We start from the raw sequence: 20,404 nt of genomic DNA on the forward strand, positions 1-20,404 counted from the left end.
ATGCATTATCTGAAATGTCATGACCTAATTTTTTTTCCCAAAGTTGTCTTGTCTTCCCTGCCAAAGGAAAGGTTTTAGGACAACATTTCCCAAAGCATGTTTGTTGGAATGGTAGTCCCATGAGTTCATGAGTTACTTCTTTGAAAAAAAAAGTGGAGAAGGAGGTGAAAAGAAGTCTTTGGTCAAATCTAATCTGCTTGAATGCCTGGAAATCTTCTCTCCATCTTGTGATGATTAATTTCATGTGTCAACTTGGCTGGGTTATGGTGTCCAACTGTTTGGTCAAGCACTGGCCTGCTTGTTACTGTGAGGATATTTCATGGATGGGATTTGCATCTATAATCAGTTCATTGCATCTACCATCAGCTGCTGCACCTACAATCAACAATGGATATTGCCCTCAACAATGTGGGGAGTCTCCTCATTCAATCAGTTGGAGGTCTTAAAAGCCATCTCAGTGCCTAGAGTAGAGCCTGACACATGGTAATGACTTTATAAACACTGGTGAGATAAATGAATGAGTGAGTGAATGAATGAAAATGAAACCTATCATGCCTCACATTCACTGCAGCCCCAGTGCTTGGTGCCAGTCTACCTCTCCCTCCCACTCCTGGGTACCTGTTGGTAAAGGATGGCCCCAACACAGTGCCCTTTCAGGCAGCTCCAGTCGCCAGGCACCCCACCTGAGCAACCCACACTGCCCCGTAGGACTCTGGCCTTATCTGGAACAGTCCCATCTGGGTCAGCCCTGGGGCTGGACCCAGGACCTGACTTTCTCGGATGCAGACATCTCCTAGGAAAGCTGGAAGCAGTTGGAATCCAAGAAGTGAAAATGAACGGTCATCATAGAAGGCCTGTGCCAGGGGAGCTGCGTCGCTCGCCCACAGTATGGGTGGACGGTGAGCTGGATGGAGAACAGGAGCCGGTGGGAATCAGGGTGGAGCGGACTCAAGGCCACACGGTCAGGATGGCGGTGACGTCCAGCGACCAGGGTTTCCCCTTGGTGGGTGAGGGCCGATGGTGGGAGGGTCAGCAGGTGTCAAGAGTAGGGGCAGGCCAGAGAGTTTCACCTCCACCCCCCCCTCCCTTCATTCATTCAGCACATATTTAGCAAGCACGCACTGTGTGCCAGATGCTAGGACAGACACTGGGGAGACACCAGTTGGTGAACACGGTCACGGCCTCCATCCTCACAGAGAGCACATGACATCAGAGAACAGCCTTAAACACGTGACTACGCATGTGAAGGGAGGCCCAAAGGGACAAGCCAGGCTGCTGTGGGAATGTGGGCAGGGACCCCCCTGTTGGTCTGGTGGGGGGGTCAGGATCTCTCAGACCTGAGGAAGAACAGGGCAAGGGGGCAGTGGGCAGAGCGAGCAGGCACCGCATTTTCAAAAGCCCCGAGGTGAGCGGACTTGGAATGGTGGAGGACGTGGGGGTAGGGGTGGGCGGGAGATATGCCAGAAGAGAGCAGGCCCCAGAGGGTAACGGCCCGGGGACCATGGGGAGATTTTTGGACTCTATCCTCTGAGCAATGGGAAGCCAGGGGTGGCGGGAGGTTTAAATAGGAAAGTGGCTGGGAAAGATAATCCTTTCTAAAAGACGATGCTGGTGACAGTGTGAACAGGTGGGCCAAGAAGACAGGTGAAGGTGTCTCCGTGAGGACACGGTGGCGGGGAGACGGAACAGAGATTTCTAATAGGATCTGGTGAGGCACTGGCTGGGGGGGATGGGGGGCAAGGACAACAGTTGGAAGGAAGGGGTACCATTTACTGAGAGCGAGAACACGGACAGAGAGAACGTTCTGGAGGGAAGATGACGTACTGGAAAGAAAAGCCAGTCCTCCCCGCGAGCCTCTGTGCTCCGGCCCAGTCTTCCTGCCTGACCTCTCCTGCTCATTAAGCTCTGGCCACACTACCCACCGCACCCGCTGACCCTCTGACAGGAACTCTCTGCCCCGGATCTTTCCATGGGTCAGGTCTCTACTCAAATGTCACCTCCTCAGAGACGCTTTTCCTAACCATTCTACTTATAGTCACCCCGCAAGTCACTCTCCATCCCGTCCTCCCCTTTGACTTTCTGCATAGCACAATCACTGTCTGAAATTACCTGTTTATTTGTTTACATGTTTATCAAATATCCCTTCCCACCAGAATGTAGGATCTGTGAAAACAGAGACCTCTCTGTCTTGTTTACAGTTATTCTCCAGTGCCTTGAACAGTGGCTACAGCTGCCCATCGATATTTCTAGAACAGAAGAATGGATTATTAAATGTGAAAGTCAGGAGCCAAGTTAGGCTGGGGCAGAAGATTCAGAGCTGGGAACACAGAGATGGCAGTTCAAGCCCCAGGAAAGGGTGGGATCACCCAGGGAAGAGAGGGGTAAGAGGCGGGCCTCACAGAGCCCTGAGGAGTACCACATGCAAGGAAGGGGGGTGGGCAGAGGACTCTCAGAGAGGCAGGTGAGAAGGGGCATCCAAGACCTTCCCCAGGGCACAGCCGCGAGCTGGGGAGCCGGGACTCAAAGCCAGCAGGTGCTGCAGAGCCTGGGCTCCCACAAAGTGAGAATTATCATCATCCCATTTTGCTAAGGAGGGCGAGAATTTTACACAGTAAGTGGCAGACCCAAGACTCGAACCAGGCAATGCTGTTCCGGAGCCCGCACTCTCAGCCACTCCTCTCCGCAGCACCACCCTGACAGAGGGAGGGATCAGCAACGTGCTGAGCGGCCACCTCCACAGGGCTGGTGACCCTGGCGAGCAGCCTCCACAGGGCTGGTGACCTTGGCGGGTCAGCCGAGACAGCAGAGAGGGGTGGAAGCCAGGCTGGAGAGCAGCGAGGGAGGAGGGGAGGCCAGGAAGTGGAGACAGTAAGCGTGGGGAAAGCTTTGGTAAGTGTGGTTGAAAAGACGAAGTGAGACGTAGGGTAGGAACTGAAGGAGGCAGTGGGCGCAAAAGCGGACTATTTTAAGGTAGAGGAAACCTGAGCTTGTTTCAATGCTGCAGCTTGCAGGGAAGGAGCAATTAAAGACACTGGAATGCGGGAGGACAGTCAGTGCGGAGGGTCTGGAGAAGGAGGAGGGCAGAGGTGGAGCGTGCAGCCTCCGTGGGGAGGAGATGATCCTCTCCGGGGCAACACTGGGAGGACCCTGGTTCCCGAGCGGTGGCCTTGTGGGTCTGGGGCTAGAGGTGCAGGGAGACCTCACCTGCCGGCTTCTCTTTTCTGTGAGAAGTAGGAGGTGAGGGCAGAGTGTGGGGGAGGCAGGAGTGCCACAGGTTCGAGAGGGGGGTGGTTTAAAGGAGAGGGAGCTGGCTGGAGCGATGGGCAGGCGGTGGCAAGGGTACCACGGGGACTGGCCACTGTCCCTAGTGCCATCTGCCCAGGGGTTTTATGTTCTCCGTGGGCACTCAGCAGCCCGGGTGCCAGCTCTAAGAACAGAGAGTTATGGTAGGCTGTAGGCAAGAGAGTGACTGAGGTAGTGCACCACAGCACCTCAACTGGAAGGGGAAGGAAGTGGAATTGGAGGGGGCTGAGGGAGGAAGGAGAAGTGGGTGAGGTCAAGAGGCCATCAGGAAAATGACCAAATGAGCAGGTTGGAAAGAGTAGAAGGTGTGGCCATAAAGCCCGGCATCTGAATGAGGGATTTCAGAGGCAGAGCAGTTCTAAGGTGACAAGTAGAACCTGCAAAGGCCATGGGAGAAGAACAGGAAGGCAGGAGGTGACTGGGTGTTCCACAGATGTGTCACCCAGGATGAGGGCCAGACCGGGGGTGACGAGGATGAGAGTGCAAGCCACGGGTGAAATTCTTCCATAAACTTAGGCCATGGGGGAGGGACCACAAGTTGGTAGTGATGTAAACAATAGGGGGTACACCGAGACAGCTGGTGCACCAAATGAGCAGGAGGGGGTGGGCTGGGGAAGTGAAGGCCCCTGAGCCCATCTCCCTGCTCTCTTAGAGAGGGGAGCCAGAGGGACGAGGATAGGCAAAGGAGGCTACCAAGCCTGGGGGGCGGCTGCAGAGGATCAAGGGAAGGGAAGAGGGGAGAGGCAGAGAGACAAGAGAGCTTTTGGGAGGGCTGAAGACAGAGGAATCAAGTATATGGGATCCACTGCTGAAGCCGCAGCCCTCCGGAAGTCAGCTGCGGCTTAGAAAGGAAGGCCAGTAGCCATGGAATAGAACAAGTTTCCCTTTTGGGTTAGGTTTATTTTTATTGTTTTATTTTGCATAGGTGATACATGTGCATGGTAAATCATTCACACAGTACAAAGGATATACCATAAAAATAAATCCCTCTCCTGACAGTGGGTTCACCCACCCAGAGGGAGCCATGTCACCACTCTCTTCTGTGGGGGCTCGTTTCTTCTCAGGCCGTGGGGGGGTGGTGGGGGTGGCTCATGTGGGCTGGGTGGTCTGGCAACCCCTGTAAGGTCTGGTGCTGCAGGCCCTGCCACACGCAGACAGGCATGCACAGCCACTCCCTGTTTCTGTGACCCTTTCTTCTCTGACTCCCGAGGTAGCCCACTCCCTGGCTGCCCTCCCACCTCTCTGGTGGCTCCCCCTCTGCCCCCACCTTTAAATGGTGTCCACCACACCATTGCATCCTCAGTCTCCCTTCCCACCCCAACCCCAAACTGATCCATTCCCACAGCTTCATTTGCCATCTCTGGCAGCATCATGGCCCCAGACTCTTTCCTGAGCCCCACCCCATATACTAAGCACCCACCTGACAGCTCCCCTTGGACGCCCCTGACATGCCTCAAAGTAGATGTGCCAGAACCAAACTCATCAGCCACCAGGACCCCGTCCTTGCCTCCTCTCTCTCCCCCATCACTGACATCCAACCAGTGACCAAAGGCTGTAACCAGAATATCACTTGGCTCTCTCCCTTTTCCTTCAACCCTAGTCCACGCCACTACCATTTTTGCTAATATTTTGGCAGCAGCCTTTTTGTCGTCTCTTTACCTCCAGCTGTCCCCATCCCCCTAACCTTCCCCTCAATTCTCTAAGACCCAGATCTCACCATGTGTCTTTCCTACTTGAAACCCTCCAGATACCTCACAGCTCCCAGGACATATTCTAGCCCCTCTCCAGGCTGGTCCTGCCCACCACACCCCCTCCAGTCTCCTCTCTCTTCACTCTTCCCACCCTGACTGCTTTGCTTCTAAAGCACCCCCTGAGCTGTGCCCCGCAGTGCCCCCATCCAGAATGTCTTCCTCCCCTTCCCTACTAGGCAAATGCCCATCCCTTACACCATCTCCTCCATGATTTGGCCTTTGCCAACTGCCCAGCAGGGCTCGCCATTCTCTGCTCTGTTGGCACCATGCACTTTTCATTGTCCATTTTAGCCTCAGTTCTGTGGGTGCCACTCTGCTAGACTCTCTCCTTGGGGACAGGGACTCTGTCTCATTCATTGCCTCAGCCCCAGTCCCAGAGTGTGCCTAGCAGAGTGGGGCACTCAATAAACACACATGGAAAACATGAATAAATGAAGTGAGTGGTTCTACCCCTCTTCTCTGCCCTGAAGGTGATCAGATTCCAGGGAAAAAATAACAATGTCACATGATAATTATAGTGTAGAAAGCCCTTAATCTATAGTTAAGCACATTACCTATTTGAGCCTCACAATGACATTGTTGCCTCCATTTTATAGATGACGAGACTGAGGTCCAGAAAGATTTACAATCAGTGGACACGTTCACAAAATCCACTCTGATTCTGAAGCCCTCGGCTTGGCAGACGCTGACCAGGGCCCCCAGCTACTGCTCTTGCCCATACTGGCCACAAGGAGGCAGCCGAGTGCAGGCATGAGAGTTGCCGTGCAGCCCCTCCCCACACCCCACCTCCCAGAAAGGGGCAGCGGCCACCACTGAGCAGAAGGGGCATGTTTGGAGAGTGCTACTTCAATATCTGCTACAAACGGTTCAAACTTGCGGGGGCTGGGGGACTAATTCCAAGAAACGGGTGCTGGAAACAAACCGAATACCCCAAACTTGTATTACCAGCATATTTAATAACCAGCTTCGGAAAGTGACAGGGCATTGCTGGGGCATCAAGGACCTGCAAATGAGTGACAACGACCTTCTGCACTCAGCAGGTTCAGGTCACTGGCCTGTCAGACCATTGCTGCCCTGCACCCGGGATGGGATGGGGCCTGTGCTCATGTGCTTAGGGGCCAGTGGGCAGAGGGCACAGCCTGCGTGAGCGGCACAGAGAATCTGGGTGTGTGGCCACTTCAGTGCCCCAGGACACACAGCCGCCACCAAGGGGGCTCATTCATTCCTGGAGAGCTGGCCTCCCAGACCCACACCCAGCAGAACTAAAGAGTGGAGCAGTCCGGAGGCAGCAGCTGAGCGCAAGGATCCCAGGTTGAGGTCTCTCCACACTCAGGGTTTCTTCCAGTGGGTCGTTGGCACCAAGAACGGGTCCAAGGGGGTAGGGGTTCCCCAGTGCAACAGGCTGAAGGGAGAGCTCTCTGGGAGGAACACCACGCAAGGCTCAGGAATCTGGAAGAGAGAGCCACCCATCTTTGCTAGGAAAGGAGCTGTCCTCTGGATAAACCCCCTGACAGCCTTTTCTAGTTCAGGGTGAAACTCAGGGGATGGAGGAAGGGCAAGGCAAGATCCCAACCCATCCATCTGCTGCCCCAGCCCTTCCCCCAGGGGCGGCGCAGGCTCTTGGAGTACAAATGCCTGGCTTCAATCCACAGCGCTGAGACCTGCACCCATTTCTCCGTCCCCACCCCCAGCTAGAGCCTGAGAAATAGGGTGACAACAGCACCCATTTCCCAATTTTTCAAATTCTTTTCCTCCCCACTCAGCCTGTCAGCCTTGACCAAGGTCAGAGGTCCATAGAAAACATCTCAGTATCTTCCTCCAGGAACCCCAAAGTCCCCAGCACACCCGACACCCGCTTCTCCAAGCATCAAGCTGAGGGGAGAGCAGGGGCAGGAAAGCTTTTCCTACTCCCCCAGTTCCCCACCCTCACCTCAGCCCTGTTGTGGGTGTGAAGAGACACGATGGAGGTCTAACCCTTACTACCACCAAATCTCTCCACACCCCAACACCGCCAGACTTGAACCCAAAGGCCAAACCCAAAAGCCATCACCTTTTAGCTCTGTTTCCTCTGCTCTGACGGCTTGGATTTCCACCACCACCCCCGCCCAAATCCGTATTCCATCTGACCCTTTGAGCCCATCCCCACCCCTCGGGTTCAGGCCAGGAAAGCCGAGCCCAGCTCACTGGAGACTGTTCCCAGCAGTGAGAAGGCATCTAATAAGGCCGCTGGGGAAGGGGACTGGGAGGGAGGCAGTAACGTGGGGAGTTTTGGTTTGAGTCCCTGAAACTGCCAACTGCCCGTATATGTGTGACATGGGTTCATTCTTTGGGGGAGAGAGGTCATATTTTTTCATCAGCATCTCAAAGAGTGGTGGGAAAGTGCGGGGTGGGGAGTGGGGAGTAGCCAGGAGCAAGAGGCCACTCGGGAACCCCAGGGTTCAGTTCTGCTCTGTCAAATACTTGAGCATGTTACTTGCTACTCCCTGAGTTTAGCTTCCCTGTTCGTCAAATGAAGGGGTTCACAGTGCATCTAGAGGCTCCTCTGTACCACCTGGGGCAGGAGAGGCACAGGGTCAAGCTGGGAGAAAGGGCTGGAAAGCAGCAGAATGTGTCACCCAGCCCGGCCACCCTGTGCCAGGAGCAGTAACACACACACACACACACACACACACTCCTCACTGCCTGGACAGCCCTCCCTTCAAGGGGGTGGGGGCGGCGTCCCTGAGGTGAGAAGTCTGCAGTTTGCCAGGCCAGCGTGGCACACTGTCTGGGATTAACACCAAATCCTGGACTGCTAGGGGCAGTGATCACTCATCATCAGCTTCACAGCTGCTTAGCTGTACCCTGCCCTGTGTCCCCTCGCCCCTCACAAGCCCCTCCTCACATGCACCCAGCCTGACTCCCTTCCAAGGGGGAGATGAAAGACTCTGCCTCTGTCTTTGGCAAGCAGGAGAGGAGCCCTAGAGTGGGAGGAGCAAGAGAGGTCAAAGTCCACCCCAAAAACACTACTCCCCACAGAAACAGACACACACCCTAGGAGGGAGAGGGACAGTCCCCGCCCAAACCCTGTGGCTCTGTCCCAGGTGCCCTTGGCTGGAGTTATCTTGTCCTTTGGGCCACCCAGGCCCTTTCCTCCAGATGGTCTTTGTCCTTGGGAAGACAGAGGCAGGAGACCCGGATGGAGCCCCCACAGCTGGGAACCCTCAGCCCCAGCTTCCTGGAGCAATGTGCTCCTGAGGCCCCCCAGCTGCTGGGAACCTTGCCACACACACACACACACACACACACACACACACACACACACACACACACACACACACACACACACACACACACACACACACACACACACACACACACACACACACACACACACACACACACACACACACACACACACACACACACACACACACACACACACACACACACACACACACACACACACACACACACAGCCACCACAAAGCTCCTTGCTCCAGGCTACCTCCAACCCCCCACCTAAGCAGGGGCTGGGGGAAGGGCTCAGCTCACCTCCCCATTCCCCAGGGTCATCCAGGCCCCTGGCTCTGCCTTCGCACACACCCCACAACCTTAAGAGGGAGAAACGCAGAGGAATCTTATACTCAAACCCTCTTCCTGGGAGGAGAGGATGGGAGGAAGCTGATGCCAAGTGTCTGGATTGTCTGAGTTTTTGTACCAGGGTCTCCCAGTCTCCCCAGCCTCCCGGGGGAATGGACCGTCTGGGGCACTGCTGAATTGACCTTAGTACCTGGTGGGGTGGGGACAGATGCAGAAAGTGGGGGGAGGCATGGCTCCCACGGGAAGAGGACCGCACACTGTGGCCTCTCCGCAGACTGTGCCTCCCTCCTCTTTGATCCACCCTGCCTCCTCCTCACTCCAGCTCCAAGAGCACAAGGCCCACGGTCACCCTTAGGAGGGGGACAAGTGGGGAGGGCGAGCAGCTGCTACCACTGCTGCAGGGGAGACAATCTGGAGGAAGGGAGGAAGCAGTCTCTTCCCTCCTATGCTGCCACACCCCCGCCACTCCCCCATGGCCACCCCGCACCTGGAGCAGCTGCAAACCTCAGCCCTTAGTTTTACACAGCCAGGAACCAGAGTGGCTGAAAAGCTGATTCTCCAGAGACTGTTTCCCCGGCTGGGCCCAGGGACGCGCCCCTAAATACGGAGGTTACCGGCCCCTGCGCCCCGGGCACCTCTCTCCACCCCCGCGGTGCTCCCGGCTCTCTCACCTGTGCCGGAGGTGCGAGCTTCAGGGGAAGGGACCGGGAACCTCCGCTCCGCAGCGGCCGTCGGACGCGCTCCTGGCGGCGCCGGGGGTCCGAAGGCCGCTCCCTCGCAGTCCCGCGCGGAGTCCGAGGGCCGCCTGGAGGCCGCGACCCTCGAGCGCTGCCGGGCGCCTAGAGGTCGTTATCGCCTCCGCGGCGCCACCGGGCTCTACCTCGCGGGACGCGCGCCGCTCGCGGGCCAGCAGCGCTGTCAGGCCCTGAGCGCGGAGGAGCAGGCCGCCGCCCAGGAACAGGACCCCGCAGAACACCAGCAGCGACAGCACGCCCAGCACCGCCGCTTGCACGGCCCGCGGCCCTTCGGGGGGCTCCGGCGGCGCCCCCGACTGGTTGCAGCAGGAGCTCAGCCAGGCGGCCAGGGCCGCGGGGCCTGCCTGCGAGCCGTTCATGCTGCAGCGCCTGCTGCCCAGATGTGCGCGGGACTGCCAGATGTGTGGGAGCGCGGGCGGGCGCGGACAGGATGGCCGGCGGCCGCGGGGCGGGAGGCAGGAACCCGAGGGGCGGATCCCAGGCGCCCTACGCCCCCACCCCTTGCCCAGAGCGCTCAGACTCTTCCTAGACAAAGGGTTCCTCCAGTATGGACTATCGGCCCCTTCTCAACAGATGCAGACTCCTGGGACCGTGGTGTTTCTTCTCACACTCACCTATGTGAATGGGGTTTGCTTCCTGCACCCAGCCAGCCAAACCAGGAGCCCTGCCCCCAGACTCTCCCATTCCCTTGGGAAGAGGATGCCAAGAGGTAGCAACTCCCTCAAGCCCTGAAAACATCCTCCGGGGTGCTGCCCGGTCTGAGGACAAGCAAGGGCCATCCCCATCCCTGGGCTTCTTGTCCCCGGATCAAAGCTCCATACTGTGAGGTGGCCCAGGTGGCCACTGGGACAGGAGGTGATTGGAAGACTCCAGGTCCCAAAGGATTCGTGTACTTCCTCTTCTATCATCCCCTTTAGGAGGCTTCTGGGGCTGGGCAAGCAAACCTGTGCCTCCTTCAGATTCCATAAAGGAGAGATGGAGGATAGAGCAGAGAATGGGAGTTTCAAGGCCTACCCCACTCCTTTAGTCAGGCCCTATGGGCCAGGGACAGGCATATTTCCAAATCAAAGGGAGAGGACAGATTTGAGTCGCCAGGGCTCCTGTCCTGACATTGTGTCAATCAGTCTCCTCCATTCTGCCCACCCCCCTCCAGGGACGGAAATCATAATGCCAAAAGGATCAGGGATATCCTTTTACTGTCCTGTGCACCAAGGGCAGCCTGCTGCCAGCTGAGTGTCCCACACCAAGCCAGGGTGAGAGTGGAGCAGACACCAGCTGCAGAAAGGCAGGATGTCTGGGCAAGCTGGGATGGAGGGAAGACCCTCCTGCCCAGGCCTCCTGAAAAATCCTGCAAGCCTTGAGCCCTCTTTTAAAAAATAAATCACTGCCAGCCAACACCTTTACCAGCCAAGCCCTCAGAAGGGAATAACTGGTGGCCAGCTGGGAGGAATAACAAGGAAGGCCCTCCAGACTGCAGCAGGCCAGGTGGGGGTCACATGCTGTCAAGGACTTGCTGGGAATGGGCCTTCCCCATCTCCAACCCTCTCGTGAATTCTCCAACTCCCCGATGCCCAAGAGACCAAAGACGGGACATCCCCAAACCTCACATCCATGAAATATCATGTGGCCAAGGGTGGCTTGGAATGGGGAAAATGTGCAAACACTTCCTAGGCATTCTGGCTACCTACCCTGTTGAGGACTACAGGAAAAACAACTCCCTTCTCCTTTAACATGCCCCCGCCCACTCGATTCATTTAGCCTGGATAAAACTGCCTCACATGGTACCAAAGAGCATTGGAAAATACGGAATAAACCTATAAAAACATGGCAAAATGGACATTCACTGAATTTGAATATGCTTCTCTGGAAATGTGAGCGTGAATTACCAAAGCAATGTCTTAACAACCAGCCACAGCCAGCACAACTTAAAATTTTGTCACCAGACAGTGTCAAGATGGCCTCTCTCTCTCCAGAGAGAAACCCCAAATCAAATTACCTATCCGGTGCATGCGGGAACCTGTGTGTGCTCTATGAGAAAGACAAAATATTACTTGGGGCCACCATGAGGCAAAACCAGATTAATAAAAGGCCAGGGATGTTATAGCTTCCTTGGGAAGGAAGAAGAAATAGCTCAGTCACAAACAAAAGGGACCTGACCCCAAGTCCCCATACACAGAGGTGAGTTACTCCCGGCAGCGTGAAATGTCCAACAAAGTGCAAATTCTCTGTTATAATCTATATGTAATTTCATCCACCTACTCATCCTGTGCCCTCAACACACACCTGGGTTCTCAGAGATCTGCCACAAAGTGCTATTTCAGGGCAGAACACAAGCCAAAGGAGAGATGCTCAACCCAAACTCACATTCTCAACTTTATTCACTACATTTAAGGTGACTCTTATGTACAGTGGAGAGAGAAGGGGGACTCCCACCAAGAATGTAGAGAGACAGCATAAGGCCGGTCATGACCATCAGCAAAGGTTAAAAAGATGACCAAAGGCTGGCAACCACAATAAAAGGAAGCCAGGGGCTGCCCCTTCTGGGTCTCACCCAAAGACCCAGAGCAGGTTTCAGGGCCCAAAGGGCCTCAACAGTACAATCCCCAGAAGCCAAGATGTGGGAGCCATTGAGGGGCTCCCAGGCCTCAGTGAGGCCTAGAGGGCAAGGGTGTCTTTGATGAGCCTGCGCATGGTGGTGGTGACCGAGGTGCCCAGGGCATCGGTGATTTGGAAGGAGATCTTGTAGAGGTAGGGCTGCACATCCCGCAAGCCTGTGTCAAACACGTTGTCCACCTCCGACTGTGTGGGCATCTTGGGGAGGTACTCGTGCCGGTTCATCACCTCCACGATATTGATGATCTTCTCGCAGAGCTTCTCACCCACCTTCTCCCGGCAGATCTGCCGCTCCTGCTCTGTGGCCAGGGCTACCACGTGAACCTTGACTGTCCACACTTCCCATGGGATGCACTCATCTGAGAAAGGCCAGCGAGACTTCTTCTTCTGGTAGAACTCCAAGGACATCTGCCCCAACCCATCACCACCGGAGTTGCGCAGGGCATCCTGGGGAAGAAGGGGTGACAGGTGAGCAGGCTAAGGACTCTAAACAATTCTCACCCTGTGAGGTCCTTCTTCCCACACCCCATGGAAGTAAGCTCCCTTATCTACATTAGTCCTTGGAGGATGGCAGGGAACAGAGGCCCAGAGAAGAGAAAAGCATTTGTGTGAAGTGACAGCAAACTGCCAGCCTGAAACTGAGTAGCTCAAGCAAACCAACAAAGATCTGTCTCCTCTCCCAACTTCTCCAGCTTTGTTAGGAATTGATGTTATAGAAATCATTACTGCTCTTTAAGCACTTACTCTGGCCAGGCACTTTACACACACAATCCCACTGGTTCCTCTCAACAACTCTGTGAGATAGGTCTATTACACCATTTTATTGAGGCAAAACAAGGCTCTGAGAAGTAAGGTAAGTTGCCAGAAAGTCACACTGCCAGGGAATGGCAGAGCCAGTGTTTGAATCCAGGTTGTCTGATTTCAAAATCCATGTGTTTCACTTTTACATGAAGGGCCTTCTCTCTCCACCCATGGCCCCCATCCTTCAAAACGTTCTCCAAAATCACTTTCTTTCCAACATCTCCTTTTCCTCAGACAAACCTATTTGCCTTCTCTACTAACAATTAAACACAGCCTTTCTACCTGATTCATTGTATGGCAGCCCCAATTCAAAGCCTATTTTAGAAAAAGCAGAGGAAGGAGTTGTAAGGTCTAGTGATCCTTGTTTGGAAACAAAGGAACAGAATAGGGAAGAGAAGGTGAAGGACAGAGCAGATTCTCCCTCTTCCCCCTTCCACCATGTGATCCTGTAATTCTGCCTATTCTACTCCATGGGGTGTGTGTGGCCCCAGACTCCTCCTCCTATGGCAGCAAGGACCCCGAAGCACCTCTCCATGTGAGTTAGAGCTATTCTAAGAGAGTAAGGATGCCTTTCTCAAATTCGTTGAGTAGAAACTGCCCATTAGAGAATAAGTTTCTAGCTCATGGACAAACCAAGGTCGGTCTCGTGGCCTTCACTAATAGTAATAATAGCTAACACTAGTACAATGCCTAGTGTGCCAGGCTCTGATCCAAGCACTTTACACACTTGACTCATTTACTCCTCACAGCACACCCTGTTACTATTATTCCAATTTTATATACACAGAAACTGCGGCCCCAAGGAGCAGAGCCACTTGCCCAAGATCACAGGCTCATTAGGTAGCACAGCCTGGCTTTTGACCACTATGCTCTACATGCCTCCCACAGACATCTGGAGAACAGAGGGCTAGGCACCCATCTCTCTTGATGGGTGACTGGCAAACCTTTCTGGGCTTGGGGGGACCAGGGCCGAGTAGCTTTCTGCCTGCTGTGGCCTAGTAGAGGGTCTCATCCGACAGTAGGTGAGCCCTGGCAATCAGCACACAGTGCCTGGCACAGTGCTGGGGCTCTCCAAAAATCTGTGGAAGTCAGGCAGACAATCCTCCTCTGACCCCAGAGCTTGTGCCTTAAAAAAAAAAAAAGATTCCCTTTGTTACTTTTTTAAATGAAAAAATATCTGCTCATTCAAACACAGAACACTGCAACTCTGAATGAAGAAAAATTTTAAATCAGCCAGTCTCACCTTCCTTGAGGAGCCTGGTGTGTCCCTCTCACCCCTTGCTCTGTGCTCACAAACACAGACATTTGCCACGCTGACCAAAAGGAACACTCCCTGTGGGACGGCAACTGCCTGTGCCAAGCAGATCCTCTCTCAGTTTCATATGGGAAAGCCCCAGAGAGTGGTGAGAGGAGAAGAGGAGGTGGAAGCAGAGAGGTGTTGGGAGAGAGCTGTGATGTCAGAGAAGAGCCAAGGCCACAGGAGCAATAATCTCCAGCTTCCAAGGGGACCTGACCACCAAGGCTGTGAGGGCTTCCTGCTCTCCCTTCTTTTCGCACTATTCTTGCAAACTCTACTCCCCACATGTGCCCTCCTTCCCCAGAGGAGGGCTGAACACACCTGTTCCTTACAAGTAAAAGAACATGGCACACACACTCAGGAAGGGTGAGCTGGTCCAACTGCAAGCTGGGGTGGAGGGGCAGGAGAGGTCCACCTGCCATCTGCTGGGCCACACCCCTACCTTGAATTCCCCGACAACCTTGCGCAGGGCACGGTCGAGCTCCTCAGAGGAGACACGCACATAGGTGAAGTCGATGAAGTCACAGTCGATGTCCTGGGTGCCCACAGTGCCAATGGAGTAGGTGCCCTCCTTCTTGTAGTGGAACTTGCCCGTGCTGCGGTGCAGGAGCACCGTGTGCAGCACGGCCAGCATGGCCTCCTCTACCTGCCGCCCCTCCACCGACACCTCCAGCACCTCCGAGCGGCAGTTCATCCTGCACCGATGGCCAACACCAGGGTGGGAGACAAGGATGAAAACGGGGGAGGTTCGTCCCACTCAGGAGCCACCCTGTAAGAGGAGTCCAGGTCAGAATGCTGACACCAAATGAATGACCTGTATGTTACCTGTTTACTGCCTTCCAGGCCCAGCCCAGCCCTTGCCTCCACTGGCCCTTCTCTACATTTCTGCAGCACACATTATGAGAGAATCAAAGTCTCAGGATCAGAAAGAGCAAGAGCTTCCAAGTTACCAGCCCAAACAACTGGCCAAGGCTTGAAGACCCTTTATGGCACTCAGTGTAGTTTACAGCAAAGCTCATTGTGCAACATCTGTCAGGCCCTGGCCATTCAAAAGCAAGCACAACCCCTAACCCTGAGAAGCTGATAGGCTGGAGGAGACAAGCAAGTGAACCTCACCACAGTGATGAGAGTACAAGGTGGGAGTGAGGAGAAAAGGAAGGTGGGAGTCTGATTTCCTAAGACCTTGTTAAGGCACTTGGACTCTGTCCTGAGAGCAGTGACAAGTCAATGCATCACTGTGCCAAGATCAAATATGTGCATCAGAAAGTTAACTCTGGCTGAAGGGCAATGAATGGCTCTTAACTACTTTGGGGTCACAAACTGTTTTGGAAAGTCAATACAAGCTACAAAGCCTGAACTTTAAAACCTGACTGACGCATGCACATATATGCCACATCTCGCATATGATTTCCATAGCTGTCCAAAGACTACAGGGTAAAATCTTGCAGCTATACGGGCAGAAAAGCTAGTTAGGAAAAGCAGTTGGAGCCACCACAGTCATGGTAGTTACAGAGGCAGTACAATGATGTGTGGAGGAAGAAGGCGCAGAATGCAAGGATTTTTATGTCCAACTGTCTTGGGTACATTCTGCTCTGTGACCTTAAGCAAGTCATTCAACTTCTCAGTTTCTTTATTCATAAGTTGGAACTGTTGTGAGGGTTAAGATAACACCTATAGAATATTGGTTAAGAACAGTAACTCTAAAGCCAGACAGGCAGAGTTGGAATCCCAGCTCTGCCACTTGCTCACTGTGTGATCTTGGGCAAACTGCTTAAATTCTATGTGCCTCAGTTTCCCCATGGGAAAAAAAAAAGATATCACCACCTTGAAAGAGTTGGCTCCAGAATTTAATGAGCTAACATCTGTAAAGCACTTAGAACAGTACCTGGCAAGCAGTAATCACTCAATAAAGGTTAGCTACTATAATTAATTATTATATTATTATTGCTGAGAAGTGATATAAGGTCATACTACAACAGTGGTAGAGGGAGTGGACAGAACAGACTTGAGAGCCAGAACTTTAGTAAGGCACTGAATATGAGCCTGGAGGACAGGGGGCAGTCAAGTTTCTTAGCTCGGAGTTTTCACCTTGAAAACCTCCACTGACAGGGAATTCACTACCTTTCACAACAGACCATTCTATCTTCAGATAGCTCTAGTAAGCGATTCCTTCTACTAAGGAATGTCTCTTATTGCTTCAAACCACTGGTCTTGGTTTTGAAAGCTGGAGCAACACAAAGTAAGTCTCACATTTTCCCATGAATGATCCTTTCAGGTATCTAGAAACACCTCTTTCATCACCCAATCATTGCTTTTATAGGTTAAAAGACCCAAGTCCCCATAAATATGCCTGCTTGACATCACATCTTATCTTCTCAGGGCTCTGACAGCTCTCTAAGAATACCCTAGTTTGTCTCTGTCCCTCTTAAGTGGCACTCAGCATTGAACACAGGGCAGCAATCTGTGACATGCTGAGAGATCAGGCTGACTCTGCCCCTCACCTGGCAATGAACCCAGTCTACCTGTTCTATAGGTCATCTTTTCACAGATGTCACTCTTGTCTCTCCCACTAAGCAGACAGTTTCTTGAAGGAAGGGGCTGTATCCTATTCATCACTGTAAACTCAATACCTGGGACAAAGTAGCTGCTCCATTCACCCTCATTCAGAAATTCCAAGTCCTTCCAGGGGTTGCTAGGTCAACTTCTCCTACACTCCCAGATCAAGAATGAGGGTTCTCTTCCTCATTTCTGCCCTCTGGTTTAACTCCATCCAGCAATATCCCATCCAGAAACTCCCAGCTCTGGTCCTGCTCCTCTCTCCTCCCTCATTCTCAGTGCTACTCTAGGCTCCTCCAGGACGCCCCCGAAGAGCCCCAGTCTACTTCCCACAGCAGCAACCTTTTGTCTGTAATGAACTTGTCTGTCCTTCCCCCACCCACCCCACCCCCGCCATGAGCAGGGAAGATCCCCAGGACAGGACCTGGGAAGTCTCCACCTTCTGGTTCCCCCAAGACCCGGGTCTGAAGGGCAAAGGAGCAGAAGCTGACAAACGCCTTCTCAGAGCCAGGTTGGAACCAGGACACCCACCCCACACCCGCGGCTTACGCGTATACAGGCTGCAGCGCAGGCCACTCAGATTCGGGTCATACCCTCTCCTCCTCCTCACGCGCAGGTACGCCCCAACCTCCGAGTGGGCGAGAAGCCACAAGAGAAAGAGTAAAGGTAAAAAGAAAAGGCTATTCGGGTCCGCATCAAGTACTCAAGCGGGACGCAGAGGGGCTTCCCGCCAGGGTCCTATTTCTCCCACAGCCACTACTCGGGGAACCTCCACAGTCCAGAGAACAGGAGAAGAGCTGACTCTTCAGATGCCTCGGGAGCAGCACCCCGCGCCAAACCTGGATGGACGCGAGAGTTCGAGGCGCGCCCTCGCTCCCGCCGCTCCGGGGAGCGCCCACGCTTCCACAAAAGAGGGGGACAGACGGGTAAAACGGTCCTCTACCTCCCCAGATTCCCACCACTCGACCCGTTGGCCACGCAAGCCCACTCACCGCAGGATGTAGACCCCCTTTGCAAGATGAGGAGCCGAGACCGGAAGACCGTCCCACCCCACCCCCTGCGTGCTGGGCGGTTCTACCTCCTCCATCGGTCTCCGGCGGGGAGGCGGGCATAGCTCGGTCAATCCCTGACATGAATGCAGCTGCCCAAATAGTTTATATATTCACAGAGGCAGATAAATTTCTTCTGTTGTTTCTCTTAAGTTTTTAATTTTATATTTCGCTGGTTAGGTTTTGGTTTTAAAATTTTGATGGTGAGAAGAATCCCCCTCACTTGGACGAGTCCATTCACTCTCACCACCGAGAATGTTGTTGTGCGTCAGCTGGAACAACTCACTTCCGCCATAGAGATGAGCGCCGAAGAGTTAGAGAAGGGTCACATGGGTTCGGCACCGCCTCCCTTGGCTGAGAGGAATCATCGACCGCGAACCTCCCTGGAGTGGAGGCATGGTTTCCTACTGTGGACTGAGGCCACAAGATAAGGGGCACTAGATAAGAGGCATGTCATTTAGAGAGGGGGCCCTGGAGATGAGCCCAGGCCAGTGTGCTGCATGACTCTGAGTGGATGACATAACTTTGTCCAATATGCGTTAAGTTCAGGATCCCTAGTCCTCAACCCACGCAAAGATGCTGGAGAAAGGAGCTTGATTTTACTGCGTGTTATCTTCATAGGCGGTGCACCACTTGGTACTCTCCTGGAACCAATCTGGTGACAGTTCTTATAAGATTTGTAATGCTGACATGACTTCCCCGTGTGACCCTTCACATCACTCATCCTTGTTGATTTCCTCCACTGCAGACCAGAAGCACCTGTGAGGATCATGAGAGGTAACTCATAGGAAAAGCCTCTGTGAACTCTAAGTGTTGTACGAATGTGAGTGCATTTTTAGGGCTGTGGAACTTCCTGGGATGGTGTTTGGTTTTCCGTGTAGAGGATAAGCCAGGAGCAGACAGAAGTTTGTTGCTCTGTTATTGCCCACAGAGCCTGGCATGCTCTCCACCCACAGCTGGCGCACTCCTGAGTTGTTTACTTGGGGATTAAGACGCTCATTTTCCAAACATACACTTTCTGTCCCAAGTAATAATAGATGACATCTGTTGGGTACTCTGAAAAGGACACAACTCTAAGTGCTTTACTTGTGTTAATCTATTTAACCCTTAAACCAACCGATCCTATGAGGTAGATGAAGAAGGTCAATCAATAAGAGACAGAGCCTGGGATTGAAATCCAGGGCTCTTTACCACTACAGAAGCCCCTTTTCTGGCTTCTCCATCCTGACCCTTCCCATGCACCACTGGTCTCCAGTAACACCACCCCCCAGCAGTGCACTGGTAAATGTTTAACATCTGACCTGTCAGGGGCTGGGGGAGAAGGCTGCCCCGATTTGTAGCATTTACTGATTTCCTACAATGGCAGATTTCAAACTACTGGACATCGCTGAATGAGGAGTCAGGAATGAATGAAGGATTACATAAGGGGCACAATCAGCTCTTAGGCACAGGTACTGGCACACCACTGTCACCCACCTACCCTTTAGGCCCCCCAACACTCCAGTCCTTCCAAGCACAGCTGCACAAACCCCTCTTCTGACTGCTCTTCATCCCCATCATCTGCTCCCTAACCCCTATTCCTTCCTCACCACAGTTCTGCCCTTGTGCAGCCCTCCTCTCTTCTGTGGCAGGAGGCCTACAGACCAGCAAGTTCTTCAGAAGCCTGGTTGAAACCAGGAAGAGGGCAGGAGAAAATGCTGAGAAGGGAGAGTCTGAGAGGAGCCAAAGGAGAGAACCCAGGGACCCAGGAAGATTAGAACTAGCCCTGATGTGGGGAGGGACCACAGCCTGACTCCCAGAGATGGCCAGTAAACATAGGGAGTGACTGGCCTCTCTCTATCCCCATTGGCACACTCCCTCTCAGGGCCTTTCGCTGCCATTATCCTAACATCATCATCACTGCTACCCATCATTGAGCCTTGCAAACCATGATGCCAGCACTTCACATGCACTATTATGTTAATTTCTCCAACAACCTTTCAAGGTAGGTACTATCCTTTCCTCCAATTTACAGATAATGAAATGGAGGCTCATAGATATGTAGTGGCTTGCCAGGGCCACATGACTTTACTTTACCAGTCTTTTTACTCACTCTGGTGCCTACTCCAAAACTCACCTTCTCCCTGGAGCCTTTCTGACTGAGGGTGAGGCTGAGCCCTCTCACCTCTCTTATCTCAGGCCCATGGTGCTGGCCACCCCTCGCCTCCCCATGCCTCCTGAACCCTGGCAGGGCAATTTTCATACCTCAGACACTGAGTCACACCCCCATTTGAGGGGGACCTGTCAGAGAGGGAGGGTCTTGGTCAAAACAGTGGGACGGTGTGGAGTGAATTTTCCCATCCTGTGACCCCTGCCCCTGATGATTAAGATGGCATCATTCATTTCTGTCACATACTATCCACATGCTAGGCCCATGTAATACCAAGGTAGATGAGACACAATTCTTAGCCTCTGGGATCTCAGAGGAGACGGACCAGGAGATGCACTTGGGCAAGAAAACATGACAAGTGGCATGAGAGAAATGGCAGCATGTTTTGCACAGGCCAGAGGGGCCAAGATAAAGACTACTGCTGTCATCCCAGAGATGCTGGTGGCCTGGAATAGAAAGTGACACATTCAGAGTGAAGAGGAGTCCCAAGCCCTGCCCTCAGCAATTTGGGAGGTGACTGGGCACCAGAAGGGAACTGGGACGGCTGC

At 53.5% G+C, this 20,404-nt stretch overlaps 2 protein-coding genes across 3 annotated transcripts; both read right to left on the reverse strand.

Annotated features, from left to right (window-relative positions):
* Nucleotides 1–4,193: 4,193 nt before the first annotated feature.
* Nucleotides 4,194–10,258, reverse strand: SMIM41 (small integral membrane protein 41). Its single transcript, XM_037847012.1, has 2 exons — nucleotides 9,308–10,258; nucleotides 4,194–6,503 (listed from the first exon to the last, which is right to left on the reverse strand). The coding sequence occupies exon 1, from the start codon at nucleotides 9,748–9,750 to the stop codon at nucleotides 9,328–9,330; it is 423 nt and encodes a 140-aa protein (XP_037702940.1). The 5' UTR covers nucleotides 9,751–10,258; the 3' UTR covers nucleotides 4,194–6,503; nucleotides 9,308–9,327.
* Nucleotides 10,259–11,751: 1,493 nt separating this feature from the next.
* ATG101 (autophagy related 101) lies at nucleotides 11,752–17,710 on the reverse strand. Of its 2 annotated transcripts, none has more exons than XM_037846141.1 (3): nucleotides 17,651–17,710; nucleotides 14,545–14,871; nucleotides 11,752–12,451 (listed from the first exon to the last, which is right to left on the reverse strand). In XM_037846141.1, exons 2-3 carry the CDS (start codon nucleotides 14,794–14,796, stop codon nucleotides 12,047–12,049), a joined length of 657 nt encoding a protein of 218 aa, XP_037702069.1. In that variant the 5' UTR covers nucleotides 14,797–14,871; nucleotides 17,651–17,710; the 3' UTR covers nucleotides 11,752–12,046. The 2 variants fall into 2 exon arrangements, with proteins under 2 accessions (XP_037702069.1, XP_037702068.1); XM_037846140.1 differs by lacking the exon at nucleotides 17,651–17,710 and adding an exon at nucleotides 17,208–17,628.
* Between the last annotated feature and the right edge of the window lie 2,694 nt (nucleotides 17,711–20,404).

Source organism: Choloepus didactylus, chromosome 8 (genome assembly GCF_015220235.1).
Source record: "Choloepus didactylus isolate mChoDid1 chromosome 8, mChoDid1.pri, whole genome shotgun sequence".
NCBI classification, from domain to species: Eukaryota; Metazoa; Chordata; class Mammalia; order Pilosa; family Megalonychidae; genus Choloepus; species Choloepus didactylus.

What these genes read in the sequence shown, in the direction of transcription:
- SMIM41 (XM_037847012.1), bottom strand. Translation starts at nt 9,750, where the DNA reads ATGAACGGCTCGCAGGCAGGCCCCGCGGCCCTGGCCGCCTGGCTGAGC.
- ATG101 (XM_037846141.1), bottom strand. Translation starts at nt 14,796, where the DNA reads ATGAACTGCCGCTCGGAGGTGCTGGAGGTGTCGGTGGAGGGGCGGCAG. An exon ending in AGGTTGTCGGGGAATTCAAG is followed by an intron (nt 12,452 to 14,544) that starts GTAGGGGTGTGG and finishes CTTCTTCCCCAG; the next exon opens with GATGCCCTGCGCAACTCCGG.